Source organism: Melanaphis sacchari, unplaced genomic scaffold (genome assembly GCF_002803265.2).
Source record: "Melanaphis sacchari strain LSU unplaced genomic scaffold, SCAv2.0 Contig113_pilon_pilon, whole genome shotgun sequence".
Lineage (NCBI taxonomy): Eukaryota > Metazoa > Arthropoda > Insecta > Hemiptera > Aphididae > Melanaphis > Melanaphis sacchari.
In genome coordinates this window covers 311,464-326,953 of record NW_020270439.1, presented here as the reverse complement: position 1 = coordinate 326,953, position 15,490 = coordinate 311,464, and the positions used below count along the sequence as shown (strand labels likewise).

Genomic DNA, 15,490 nt, shown 5'->3' with positions numbered 1-15,490 from the left:
TATTTTTGTCTCTTTAAATCAAATGTATCACGCTTAGTTTCCATTCAACGCCCACTGAATGTCTAGACCATATTAATTTTTATCAACACAAACGGTTTTTCATCTACGTTTATAGTACTCTACGGTTTATGCCGAAACGTTCGAATTAGTTCCGAAACGTACCTACAAATTGGTTCCTGGGTTGTTAAAAATTGCAGCTTTTGTTATTTTTATTTTAATTAAAAAATATACAATAAACATGAATAAACATAATATCCTTTTTTTTTTTTTTAATTCATACATTTCTCTTTTTTTATAAGTATTATGTGAGGTAAAAAAATATTAACAACATTTTGTATACATTTTAATCTATTAATTTCATTATTTTTATATTTGTCTATTTCTGTTTTTAAATATTTCCTTATTTTTAGACTTAGATTCTGTAATCTGTTTGTATTTCACAGTTCTATATGTTTTAATTTTAATTTATTTTAGTATATCGATGAATTAAAAGATGTTCAGATGTGCAGAATAGATAAGCAACTATTGAACTTGTGAAATAATTCACAGTAATTAGTTGTCCGTTCTATGCTACTTGTATATTCAATCTATATTGTCGGTGGATATGAGTTATCTTTTTTAATTTAATTTTCTAATATATAATCTTAGAGAATTCTTCGAGGTTTTAATGACATAAAATCATATTAGTATTTCAATCGTTAACTTTTTTGGGCGATAATAAGGATACGTCTAAAAACAATTTTAATGTTGTCCTATTTCGAAATCGTTATTTTTAAATTTCTTTGAAAGCCTTAATTTAATTTCTGTATGCCTGTATCTTCCTTAACCATGCTTGGCCCAAGTGAAATTGATAACCTCTTAATTGAACTAAAGGTCATACTTTAGAGATCGTTATATGAATGGTTATTTTAAAGTCTGCATATATTTTATCCTAGCTTAAATAATTTTTAATTAAACGAAAAGCTTTTGTATACGTATTGCTAAGTTTCATTTGAAGAAAAAAGAAAATTAGAAGGTTATAGTAGTGATTTTTAACACCATAAATTGAAAAACTTGGTAAACATTTTTTGGACAACTTTTAAAACTACCGTCAATAAACACAGTTTTTATCTGACATAATATTTTCATCTACTAATTTTTTTTTTTTAATCCAAATTTATAACATTTTAATACGATAAGTCGTTAATTTATTTATTTTTATCACTGTTAATAAATTCTATATTCTAGGAGTTTTTAACGCAAACAAAAACGTAAATTATGTTGCGTTCCGTTGAACAAAGCCGATTCATATGTCCACGCGAAAATGATAATACTGATATATTAAGTACATAAAAAATCTTTATTTAATTTATAAAAATATAAAAATACACTAATGTAAGTACAAGATGCTTGGTGAGCGGTGTTCCGACCTGACTCTGAAATTATTGCTAAGACAAGAGTGTGAGTGGTGTTACGATTGGCCTCAGAAATACTGATAACCAAGACAGTGAGTGGTGTTACGATGTGCCTTTAGGCGTCTTGGATATCTCTGTCTGATGAGCTCTGGCTCATGTTGCCTTTATAAATGGTTTTCACATAATGAGAATTGGCGGCGAGGTGGTGACTTACAATGACACGTGCACCCTCGATTCGTGATCAGTGTTTTAGTAAGTGATAGCTCTTGTATTCTCCCCAGAAGCGATGTTTTCTGAGAAGTCCGCGGAGTGTAGTTGTGTTTTAATTGCTTAATTAAATAATCCAATGCTCAAACCATCCGTTCTGGCCTTTCATTGTCTGTGTCATTCGCTACGCGGATCATGTGTCACCTCGTTATGTGAATACATGTGTTATAAATTATCGATATTATTACATAGTCCCGGAATGTATAAGTATTACAATAAAATATTCAATATTATTACAGGGCTTGTGATATAAATTATTAGCGTTATTACAGGGTCCGTAATAATTCAATCACTATATGCACACTTAGTGGTTATTGCGACGCGTTACTGAATGTCTGAATGTCGTATCGACTAACGAGTAACGACCATAGATATCCGTCAATATTGATAATGATTATTGATTTTATTATGGTTTTTATCAAAATGATAAAATATTTTGTATGTGTTTATAATCATGGAAAATATGTTATAATAATAAATATTGAATCGTATTTCGTTTTTTTCTTAAGTCTTTATCGGGAACCAATCCGGATGTGTATCTTGAAATGTCGGTAATCGATTTAGATGTCAATCTTCAGGTATGGAGATCAATTCGAAAGCAGCTGTTTATGCTACTGCCATCGTTTATTTTTACCTGTTATATTTATATAAGAAAGTAATGACTATTTTATCAATATACAAGCATTATTTTAAGTCACTGACCATAATGCATACGTAATATAACTAGCTTTTAGTAGTTGGTATTTAGTATTTACCACCCTACCAACCATTTGTTCCTTCACCCATATCTGTTTTTAATCAATAAATTAATAGGATACGATAACATTTACATTGGTAGTTCATTAGAAAATTGTTACATTAGTATGGTGGGTATTTAGCTTACTAATTACTAAATCAATATAATTAATTGTAATGATATTGAGAATTATCTTCTCTCCTCCTACGTCACTTAGATCCACCACTGTTGACAGAATAATTCTTCAGTTAAATTCAAAATTCTAGGAAAATCGTTCGATTTTTCTCAATTGTTCCCAACACTTTAAAAATTCAAAAATTTGTCTTATTTAATGATAAATTAAATAAGACACAATGCTAATGATAAATTACACAATTTAAATATTTGATTATTATTAAGTATTACATAATAAAAAAAGTGTTAACGAACTAATAGGCTTTTTCTCACCTAAGTACATTAATTATGGAAACATTCTATATCATGTATATTCTTAAATATTTTATTTTTTAAAAGTATACGATGTAAAAAAATATACCAACGACGCTGACGCATTTGATAATACGTAACTAATACTCGATAGAATATATATTATAGTAGTTTAACTTACAGTCTGCCTGTCAATGCTTAGACAACCGACAGTGGACGGATGACATTCTGTTCGGTTAGCACATTTTTTGTTCACAATAACACTAGTTCCAGTCGAATCCATTATGTGCAATGTTTGGCAGTAGTCAAGATCTACGAACACATAAATTATTTCCATTGAAGTTTATAATTATAACTGATACATACCTCGAGCACATGGTTTATCAATGGCATATTGGTTGCATGTCAAATTGTCTGATACGTTTACGCAAGTGTAGCAAGTTAAATTTTCTGAAATAATTAAAGCAATCTATGAAATATGTAAGTACAAGATCTTTAAATAATATATCTTTTCATATCAGTTACTTTAATATCAGTCAGTATTCTGTACAATATTATTGAACATTCAATATTATTGTTATCACTATTTATTTATTTAGTAATTGTATGCCTTTAAATAAAGTGCATCGGGTCGGAGAAGCTGATGTATATGTTTTATAACTCGGTATACATAATAAACCTAATATAATGCATGTTGCAATTCTATTTCATAGTATGTAATTGGCTAGGACTCAAATTGGCCAAATTATATTTAAATTAGATTTGAAAACAATATGTGGTAGATGCATAGTATATATAAAATGTGTTTTATTTTGTTTTGTAAATTTGATAGTATCTTAAAAAATATGACCTACAGTCTGTTTATTGTAAGTTTATTTTATCTCATCAAAATTTAATTGTAAAGCATAAACCTCATAGTTAAAGCATATTAATTAAGTCTGTGTGAAGGATGTTTACTTGTTTGTACATAAAGTATCAAAATTCAAGCATAAATTGAGAATTAAAAAAAAAAAATCTGACAGTGTATTTTAATAGAATGTTTTATGAAAACCTAACGATGTGATCCATCAAATATAGCGTGAAAAAATTATATACCATAATAATTATAATAATAATTGAAAAGAAAATAATTAATAAAAATATTGGCATCATTGTGGCATTTTTTACCATTAACTTAGTTGTTGATAGATTTAAACAGTCATTATAAGTTCTGCAAAAAAAAATATTTTTAGAGTTTATTTTTTATAACTGATGGCATTTAAATTGGCAAGCTTAAAGTTTTCTATGTTCATTTAAATATAACAATTTGTGAATTTAAATATGGACAGTATTACCAGGGGCGCCGTATTATGGTGGTGGTGGTGGGGGGAGGTGCGGGGTGTCTTTTGCCGATTTTTTTTCCTATACCTTAATATGGTTTGGGCTTACAAAATCCGAGAAATTGGCCCGGTTGGTAAATTAAAGGTCCGAAGTAAAATTATTAATTTCATATAAAAGTATGAATAACACAATAAAACATATTTGTTATAAGTAGAAATTAAATTATTAACACTATTAACTATTAAGTATATTAAAATTAAAATGTGTAGAATATTCTATTATCGGTAAGAATGTTTTTAGAATGGACTTATTATAGCTGGCGATGCCCGACGTGGCAGGTTCTTCTAATTTCCAGTAAACATCTTAATTTTTATACCTATTGTATAAAAACAAATACGAGACAACTCGACGAGCTCTAGATATTGGAAACATGAAGCAAGTCAAATAAACTTAATAAAAGGCTGTTGATACGTTTGCTAAAATTAAGAATAAAGGAATTTTCTCTTATTTAAATTTAACTTTTAGTTTATTTGATTTATTGATTGTTGTATTATTTAATAACTAAGATTTTTTACATATTTTACATACATACATCTTACTGGTAAATGATAGTTATTACTTATTACTTATAATTATTATTTTATTATCACCATTAGTGCTAAATAATTGCTTAAATATTCTGCATCAAATATTTAACTTTAATTTTGTAGTTTATACTAAAAGAAGTCTGGTGAAAAAAATATTTCGCTAGCTTTAAATGACGACATCTCTATTTAAAACTTAAAATGGCGCCCCTAAGTAAAATAAGACATCAATTCTGATGTTAGAAAAAATATTATTATATTAAATTTTATCATACTAGTACGTATTGTTAGTTTTTAACCGTGATGTATTTGAGGGCTGATTGGTATAAAGAATACCATCACACTAAGAAAATTTAAAGTTTTTCTAAATGAACCTATTATTTTACATTATAAATGAAGAAATAAAGCTCAAAATAAATTTAAAAATCGATTTACTATATATAAATAATTCTTCACAGATGTGTCACACACACTCTATATGGGTTTTGTTTTCATTAAAAAATTAATAAAATAATAAATATTTCATGTTTTATTATTGTTTTAAAAACAGATAATTGATTATAAATTTTAAGAAAATGTTTACATATATTTTCACTATGCTTTTATTGTCTTTCGAGTACACCAGTTGAAGAAAATACAAACTAAAAGTATTTATTTTAGAATTTGTTTCAAATTAAACTTTATGATTTAAAACTATTATGATATTGAAAATATTTTATCTTAATCATTAAATTATTTTTGAGTCTAAAAAAAAAGTTTAATGAATTGTTTAAATTTATTGTATACTCGTATTTTAATAAATTATTGTAAAAACATTGTGTAGGATTCCGTATTCCATCTTAAGATTCTTAGTCGCGAGAGAATTGGTTTGACAACCATATGTTTTGACTTAAGTTTTTGGGAAAAAGTTTTTAGGGTAGTAAGACTTTTCAAAAGTTTCGTTTAACATATCTGTCGTTTGGAATTTAAAAGAAGTTGCATGGTAAAAAATGTGTATTTTTTTTGAAAAAGAAATAGTTTAAATTTACAAATATTTGCGCATTTGTTATTTTTGTATATTTACTTTCTTCTCGCGTAATGTAATAAGGTAATAAGTTAACAACATGATGAAGACTTAAAATCTTTAAAAGTATGTTTGTTCATTTAAACTATGGTGTATACAAATATATTTTGTGTTATAGCTTGTAAAATATATAAAAAATGTGTATCATTACAATAATACACAATATACTGTACAAAATACATAAAAGTTAAGTTACATTTAAAACAAATAAAGCATTGCTTTAATGTCTCTAATCAAATGTGTATTTAATGCATTTCTTATGTGATGTTTTTCATGTAAATCATGTGCGCATATTATCATTGCTTATTTTTTTACGGCATAAACATAAAATTAAATGGAATATTTAAGTTGTTTAAAGCAATCAAATCAAACATAAATTACCGGAAAAGTTGTATGTTTGTACAAGCATATAGAATTATCAGTGTATTAAAATATAATAATTCCTATGATGTCAAAAATATTTAAGGTTTTTTTTATTGAATTTTATGTTAAACAATTTTCTATGCGATTCGTTAAAAATATATTGATTTAAAATTGTCATTACACATTGTGCGTTGTGTATCGTGTTTTCCTCGGATTAAGTGTGAGTGTGTGACAGATTTTAGAGAATGCTTATTTGAATGTTTGATTAGGGTTTGTAATTTTTTGTTAATAACCTGCCATTATCTACAGCTAGATATTTCAAAATGGATTTACATTGTTTACCAGTGAATTACCTTCTGTCATGTTTTGTGTGAAAACTTCGGACATTTTGGTATCGGGACTCAGCGGTCTGGCTACGCATCCAGATAACAAGGCCCATCTAAATAGTGGTACCATCCACGGGCAACCATGAGGCATACCTCTGTATGACCCCAAACATTACCTAAAACAATCAAGAAAATTATTTTTAGATTTTCAGCATAATTAAAGTAAAGTATTTATTTAGATTTTCAATCATATATTTTTATCAATTTATCCGAATGTTTTTTTGTATAGAAATAAGTGTTCTGAAAGTTATAAAATATAAAGTATATTTAATATTATAAATTTTATTAGTTAATTATTTAAATGATCATAACATATTAATATGGATTCGATATTAATAAAAGCTTGTAGTTAAACAAATTACAAACAATTTCGGATAAAACGAGTATGCGTTTTTAACCATATATTATATGTTAAAAATTTTTAAAAATATAGTTTGAAATAAGTGGTCTGATTATCGACCAAAATAAATGTTCCATATAAAATATGTAATTTAATGCTTTATATTTTCTTATTACACTAGTGATGTCCTAATAGTGATATTTAAAGCATGCTGTATTAGTTTAATATTTTATTTAAATCAAATAAAAAAAAAGTTTAAAAACTAATTTTATTGATTAAATGTATTCACATTTATTAATTCAATAATAAAATAATAATGTTATAATGAAATATATTATCATGTAGTTTATAAGTAAAATGTATTATCTAAATATTTGTGTTTATTTATCTCTTTTAAATTAAAATTGTTCAATAACCAATACGTTGGGCATAGTGCTATGTCCGCATAATGTTTGGAATTATTCATGCGATAGTGTTTAAACTCAATATCATTCAATTAATCATGCAATTCACTAGAATATTGTTGTAGTTAGGTTATTTATTTTAGGAAAAAAATATTGTTTTTTCAAATATCAAATAAATATCATTCAGACACTTATTTTAACATTATAATTTATAGTTTTAAAAGTAGTTAAATTTTTTTGTTTTTTATACCAAAATATATTATCTGTGTATATTTTTATAAATATTTAAAAACATACTTATAACCATATAGTGATATGACCTTTTAAAAACTAAATTGAAAACTAATGAAAACCTAGTTTAATTTACTATAAAAAATATTTGTTTTTTGACTGCAGGTTAGATTAAATGCATTGACTGGTCGCCGTTGGTGACCTCTGATCCATGGTAGGCAATTTTAATAATCAAAATAAAATAATATTTTAAAATTTAAAATATATAACTTAACTTTGTTAATATTTTTGTGTTTTTTAAGCTTTAGCAACTAAGGGCATTAGCTTTGAGAGGATACTATAGGTAAGTTTGAGAGTTTTTTGTAGAGTTATGGGACATGTGCATTTATGTGTGTGCCATTGATTCATCGCTAAGAAATGTGGTAGTCTCTCATTCGAGAATTATCGACATCGGCTCATGCTTGACTTAAGAGAATATGTTAGTGACTGAGGTCAACCACCACGTAACATCAGGCTACATTAATATTTTTATTTGAATAACGAAATAAAAAAAAAAAAAACTACAAGGAAGTCATTAGAAGTATGCTATTTTGTTTTTATAAGAATGGGAATTACGTTGAAACTATTAGTATTTTTTTTTTTTTATAAAATTAAATAATTTTATCATATCCTTAGATGATATGATAATTAATAAACACGCAATGAATTATTGTAGAAAACTATGCATTTTTTTTCAAGAATTCCTTAATAAGTTAGTTGACTATAGACTTGTAGTGTTGTATCCAACATTTTAATGGATCCAAAATTGAATGAAGTGTTTAATTGTTTATTAAGTATACTATTTTTCTAACAAAGTTATATTTAATAAATGTTTTCACTTTTCATAGACATTGTTTTTTTGTTTAATTTCATAAAATATGGTTATATTAAGTAAATTCCGAAAAAAAACATGTACCAAAGAAGCTATTGATTTTATAACGTGCACTTTTTTTATTTTTAAAATATTACTTAAAAAGCTTAAACAGTTTCATACTTTGGTCAAATATCTTCAGATTATAAAATGAAACACAAAAATAAAACCTACTTAACATTTTCAAAGGTCAGTCTATTTTGAAAAGTTCTAAAAAGTAAAATACTTATAAGCCAATCAACGTATGCCTTGACTATTTTAAATATTTGGACAGCTAAGAATTGATTTCAAATGTAATGATTTTTGATTGCTTTTAGAGCCAAAGATACTTGACTTATATGTGTTTGCTTTTTGGTAAAAACTAACTACAGTAAGTATTCAAAAAAAATAAAGTAGTAATTTCGTCCTTTATCGAATTAAAACTATATACTCGTAGACCGTATTTAGTTGAATAAAAAGTGATTTTTTGAATGTTAGTCGGCTTTTACATTAAAAATAAATCCAATGCAAAATATTGTGAAAGTTACAAGAAATTCATTTCAAATAAAATTAATTTTATTGTTATACTTATAATGCAGACAAAAGTTCATATATTTTTTTTTATTAAAACACTCACATTGAAATATAAATCATGTTATAAACTCGGCTTTGTTTGGATTTTTATTGCTTTCCAAATGAAATGTATGATGATTTATTAAGGATATGGAATTTAAAAAAAATATATATATTTATAATACGTATTATTTTCTTATAACGTAACGAAGAGACATTTATGAAAAATGAGCAATATTTGGATATAGGTATCTTTGTATTTTGAAAATATTGATATTTTTCAACGATAATAAAAATTTTCTGACGCGTCAATTTTTTTCAAATTTGTTTTCTGTTAATGTAATCAAACATTTCCTATCGAAGGGCTATGGATACGAAACGAAAGTCTTGGTCTTGAATGTTTCGTGAAGATTAACTATCGTTGTTGTCACCATCGCTGAAAAGTTTTCAGCAGAATAACCTCCTTGTATAATAGGTCGTCGAGGAAAACTAACTTCTCAATAATTTAAAGGTATAATGTGAAGTAAAAGTGAATGGAAGGATTTCGGCGACAGTTTGCTAACAGTTACACGTCGTTATTAGTTATTACCTTAGACTTTAGAGGGTAACTTTTGACCACGCGCGAGAGGACGGGTTTTTGTATACAACTTATGCGTACGGATACACACGTAAGTGTGTGCAATGTACATACACATTTACGGGAGCATACTCTTGAGGGTTGGTGCCATCGCCATTTAAAAAGCTCGGTTTATTGTTGAAAATGTCTACAGAACAATATAAAGCTGTTATCTCAGTGCGTACAGTATAATATCGCGTATTGTAAGAGAGCATTGTATCTGATTATAATATTAATAATACCTACTGTGGCATAGTACCGTGTTTCTGCTATACGAGCATACGCGTTCGCCAGGTCGGGATAATGAAAACACATGGTCGTCGCTTTTCTTTTGTTGTTTATTATGCGATGATAGCCATAACATTTTAATCTGTCCCACACTTCCCGGCCGACTTGCAGGTCATCTTTAAACGTTTCAAACTTTGTGTATTAATCGGGTCATCTGTTGTCGGTGAATTATTTATTGCCCCGTTAAAGCCACCTCCCGTTTTATCGTTTTATTATGTAAATCTTTACTAACCTCAACCCAATTATATAGGTAAACCCGTACAGACAGGTATAGGTATAGGTAGCGTGCATTAAATTATTGTCGCGTAGAGGTGTAAAATCTAATCTCGAGCCTTTGTTATGATGCAAAATTTGCTGTACACTTAATATTTATTATTTATTATTCATGAACGTGTTGCTAACATTTTACCAGACGACAGACAATATTGTGTATACTTTAATATTATGATGACGTATGCTAGACAAATATCTGCAATGACGGTTATTGTCAATACAGTTTTAAAGTGTCTATTCCAATTATAAAGTATAATATATAGATAATATATTATATGTACTGATAGTTTCCAAAATCTAAGTGTTCACTAATAAATTTTTTTTTAAATTGTTTCTTCAATAATTCCTATTAAAAGCGAACATTTTAGTATAGGAGTTTTATTCATTTTTAAAACTAGCTATCCTAGATTTTATTTAGAATCATGCACGAATTATGCAAATAGATTTAGGTACATACGATATGTGCTATTTTGTATCTACACCAACACGCATATTTTGGTGAGTTATATCTACTTTTAAACTAATAAGTGTATGAATAAATATTGTTTTGTAATAAACTATATCTTTCAGTAATATATTTTGATATACAATACTGCAGAATATAACAATTCGATTTCTAGTGTAGTTAGTTTTCCGTTCGATTTTTATTGCAGTCAGATAAATATTTTATAGATGTGCAAACATTAATTTATATATATATATATTTAAAAACATGTTAGTAACATTATCTGTTTATATCAATCACACAGTTTTATGGATTTACTACTCTATTCATTTTATAGCCAAGTTGTTTAATTTAAGTAAATATAGACTATTTCAAAACTAAAATTACCAAGAAAGTATTTATTTAGTGTTTTACGTACGATTTTTCATATGTTTAAACAACTTAATATATTAAAGAAATAGTCATTATTAATTTATTATTACCTTTAGCAAGGACATGTTGCTAAATTTGCCTAATTTAAAATTAGTATTTTGCCCAATAGCTCATAAAGTGAAAAAATTGATGAAGTGAAGTTTTGTTTGCTTAAAATTTGATGGACCAATAAGATAATAGGGGTATGGTGATATTTACATATACAACATAAGTGATCTACTAATTTATTATTATATATATGCATATATTATATTTTTGCGTAATATATTTATTTATAACTAGAAAGTTATGAAATATGAAAAAAGTTATAATTTTAAAAGTCATTTTAGTGTAAAATTTAGATAAATATTAAATATACTTATATATGATGTAATAAAAAAGAAATATGTTGTTAAATTGACATCATAAAATTCTTTAAAATATTTTAATTTCATAAAAATAAATAAGTATTTAAAAAAAAAAAATTTTTGAGTTTGTAAAATAGTTAAAAATATTATTTGATAGTACCTACTTTTATGGATTATGAATAATTATTAAACACAGACAATTCTATGGAGCTAACTTTCAGATTTATCATTACGAAAAATTTTCAAAATAATGGGTAAAGAAATGTTAGAAAACACGATTATTAAAATCAATTCGTCCTTCACTTATCTTTTTCAAACAAAATAATATAATACCTACTTCTTTAAAAATACAGACACCTATCTCAGTTAATCACCTAATTCTCATATTTGTTTTAAAAGTATGTTCAATGTAAAACTTAATGATGTTTACCTAATTACGTATATCTACCTCTTATTATCAATCACAAATAAGTACTTAATCTTATAATTTGTTTTTATATAGAATTTTTATTTGATACAATAATATAACTGAGTAATAAAATAATAAATATTTAATTTATAATATTTTTATTAAAAAAAAAAGTATTCGTCGTCCAAAATAAATAATACATTAAAATTTATAAACATTTAGAATATTTTTTGTTAGTAATTTAAATTGCGTATCATATAAAATGTTAATTTATCTAACAATTTAGGTTTTTAATAGAACAATAAATGTTTTGATTTTACAAGGATATTTGTTTTTATTTTTTTATTTCTATTTTTATGTTAAACTTCAACATTTTTATAGTAAAAAATGAAACCTATTTGGTCCTTAGGACAGTCAATAGTAAAAAATTGTTAGTGGTTTTAAAAATCGCCTTTTTAGCTTTAAAAATTACAATACTTGCATCAATTATTATTATAAACATCAATATACTTAAGATATCTTTTATTTTACAAAATACGATTATATACTTATAACCTTAAAATTTATTCAAGAATTAATTATTAGAATTGTAGTTACCATAATAAATAATAAATTGTAAGTTGTTTTAGTAACTTATTAGGAATAAAAAACAAATATTTAAAGAATAAAAAATATATAGGTAAATCGCGTTTAATATTCAGTTTGAATAAGTCTTAGTATTTTGTCAGTTTTGTTTTTCTTATAGTATTTATTTTTTTCAATAACTCAGTTTAACTGTCACAAGCATGTTTTGCTTATTGATTGAGCTTGCAATTCATCTATTTTCATGATACTATTTTTATAGGTATCTATGAATTGTGGTTGTTGCTAAATGAAAAATATTATTATTATTAATTGTTTTTTTATGATATGGTGATATTTAATGTTGAATAATCAATTATTTAAATATTATACAAAATATGATCTTCAAGGTTTAGTTCTATTATATCAGTTAACTAACTAATGTATCTTTAAAATATAACGTATTTCTTTATTTTTGCACATATTAAAATTTACACTTTAGTTGTCTATTATGTTAATAATTTATATGTGTCAAGCAAATTATCACTCTAAAATACAAATACACTAGAAGTACTTCGAAAAGTTTCATCATAACAACTTTTTCAGTTTCTAAATATTAAAATATTTCCACTCATCTTTTTAAGCGTCATTACATTTCAAAAGAAACAAGCAAAAATCAACTGTTAGAGTAAAATGGCATTTTGAAAACACTAATATCATCCATCAAATGTAGTATTCAACAAATGACTGCTATTTAATTTTTGAGTTTATATCATTTTGCGCTTAAAATGTTATGTTTTTGAGTGTTAAGAGATAATAATTTTAGTTTATTTATTACCGTAAATATAATAATTTTTTTTTACATTTCAATAGGTTTTATTGGATTATTTCGATACTAAAAACCTTACAATTAAACAAAGTTTTATGGTTTTTTAAATCAAATGAAATTTGATTGATGCAATTAATTTATAATTATAAAATATAAAAAATGAATAGTTTGATCAATCAAATGAAATGTTCCATATTTTATGATTTTAAACCAAGTTTCATTCATATATTAAAAAATACTTGAAATGTTTAATTTATTTGAAAACAATGTTTAGTCATTAATTTTCAGTCAACGTTTTAGAAAGTTAAAATTTTACTTTTTTCATTTATTGATGTTTGCATCAATTTATTGTCTTTGTATCATTATTATGACATGGCCGAATGAGACGATTTTAAAGATTAATTTCTAAGTAAATTTATTGAATATTATAGAAAATTGTATAAAAAAAGTCAATGATATTTAAAATAGTTTTTATATTATACGAATTTTATAACTTACTACTGATAAATAAATGTTGCATCTATTACAATATTAGGTATAATTTTCATTTAATAATTTCAAACCTTGTTGGACTTTAAATTAATTTTTAAAAATAAATCTTATAAACAATGCGTAAAATATTAAATTTAGGTACTTTTTTTTAGGTTTTTTTTCATTATGTCTAAAGTATTTAATCAAACTAAAATACAATATACATTAAAAATAAGATAGATAATATAGTAAAAACAAAGTAGTATAAATTATGAAAGTTCTTTACCTCAATTTATGATTAATAATGTGTACCTATAAAGTATTTAACCTCTCATGTAATGAATAAGGATAAAGGGTTTTATGGTGAAACGAAAGTTTGTATAAAATCGTTAGGTTTAATAAATATAGAGATAAAGGAAATACAATAAATATCGTATAATAACATAAACTAAAAAAAAAAAAAATTATATGTATAACTCCATTAGAAATATTTGTTCTATTTAACTACTTTATATTTTAATGGATTAAAGTAATCATTTAAAGTATATATTATCCTCTTCTTTTTAATGATATTCGTGTATAGTTCCAGACAATTTTTAGCTACTTACTAAAAATACTAAGTAAATATTATTTGAGAAATAGAAAATAATATTTGTTTTTTCAATCTAATAATACTAGTTGTATATTTAAATTTTAATTATTAAGAAGTAAGTAATTCATTGATTGTTTATCATTTATTACTTACTTGTTGTATTACAAACTTAATATTAGTGAAGTGTATAAATTATTTAAAATTTTTCATGTATAAGTTTAAAATATTATTTAAGTTGATTAATTTTATCTTATCAAAATTATAAAAAATCTTTTTCATTGATAGACATCGAATACCATTAATTATTCATTGCATATTTAAACTATTTAAAAAAAAAAATAGATGGTAGTATTGATCAATGATAGAGTTTTAAAGGTTTTAAAAATTGAAAATAATCAATTATAATATTACGTTTAACAGATTATGTAAAAAAAGTTTACTCTTTTAAATTAAAAAAAAAAAACTCATTTGCTTACTCTTTTCTATTTTATGATAATTTTTAAGAATATTCAAATGCTAGTAAAACTGTTTCGTCGTTTAATCAAATTCGTCATAAAATAAAGAGTCTTAAAATAAATAAACCAAAAACATAATTTATTATATAATCAATATCCCAGTAATGTACAAATCCGTATTAAGTATGTCCGATGTATAAAATTCGATAGAAAAGGCCAAATGCATACGAATAAATCTTTTAGACGTTGTATAACAGTAAAATCGCTTTCTTATCGAACGTAAATTGATTGTACCTATTTAGGAGTTTTACTGTTAAGACTTAGATTCAATCATTTCACGGTGCAATGTAATTAATTTTTACGATTCTAATCCTTTATTACTACTTATACAATATTAAAATTTATTTTGTGAAAAATAGGAGATATATTAACAAAAAATAATAATATTGCTTATAAATTAATCATAACTAATCAAACATATTTTACTCCTATACATTGTTGTATAGTAATTACACGAATTATTTATAATATTTAAGGTTGTATGTAAAATATAAAAATTAGGGTATTTTTTGTATTATTTTTCAATAAACTTAAAAATGTTTTGTCAAAATTTTAACAAGTTTAAATACACATATTGTACTTTTCGTCTTAAAATTACCATTTCATATTTCTATGCATTTTTCACAACAAATACACATTTATAAAGTTACTATCAGTCTGAAAAAAACTTTGTATTCAATAAAAAAATGAAAAAATAAAATAAAAATAATAATAATCTCAAATCTTTTAAATTTTT

General features: G+C 24.7%; 1 protein-coding gene across 2 annotated transcripts in view; it reads right to left on the bottom strand.

The window, feature by feature from the left end:
- Nucleotides 1-15,490, bottom strand: part of LOC112603892 (ly6/PLAUR domain-containing protein 6B-like) — a 61,465-nt gene that overhangs the window by 2,580 nt on the left and 43,395 nt on the right. For both annotated transcript variants that reach the window (XM_025352699.1, XM_025352700.1), the window contains exons 2-4: nucleotides 6,507-6,655; nucleotides 3,190-3,273; nucleotides 3,005-3,135 (exon numbers count right to left, since the gene is read on the bottom strand). In XM_025352699.1, coding sequence (XP_025208484.1) covers nucleotides 3,005-3,135; nucleotides 3,190-3,273; nucleotides 6,507-6,630 — 339 coding nt within the window. In that variant the 5' untranslated portion in view covers nucleotides 6,631-6,655. The remainder of the gene's footprint in view (nucleotides 1-3,004; nucleotides 3,136-3,189; nucleotides 3,274-6,506; nucleotides 6,656-15,490) is intronic.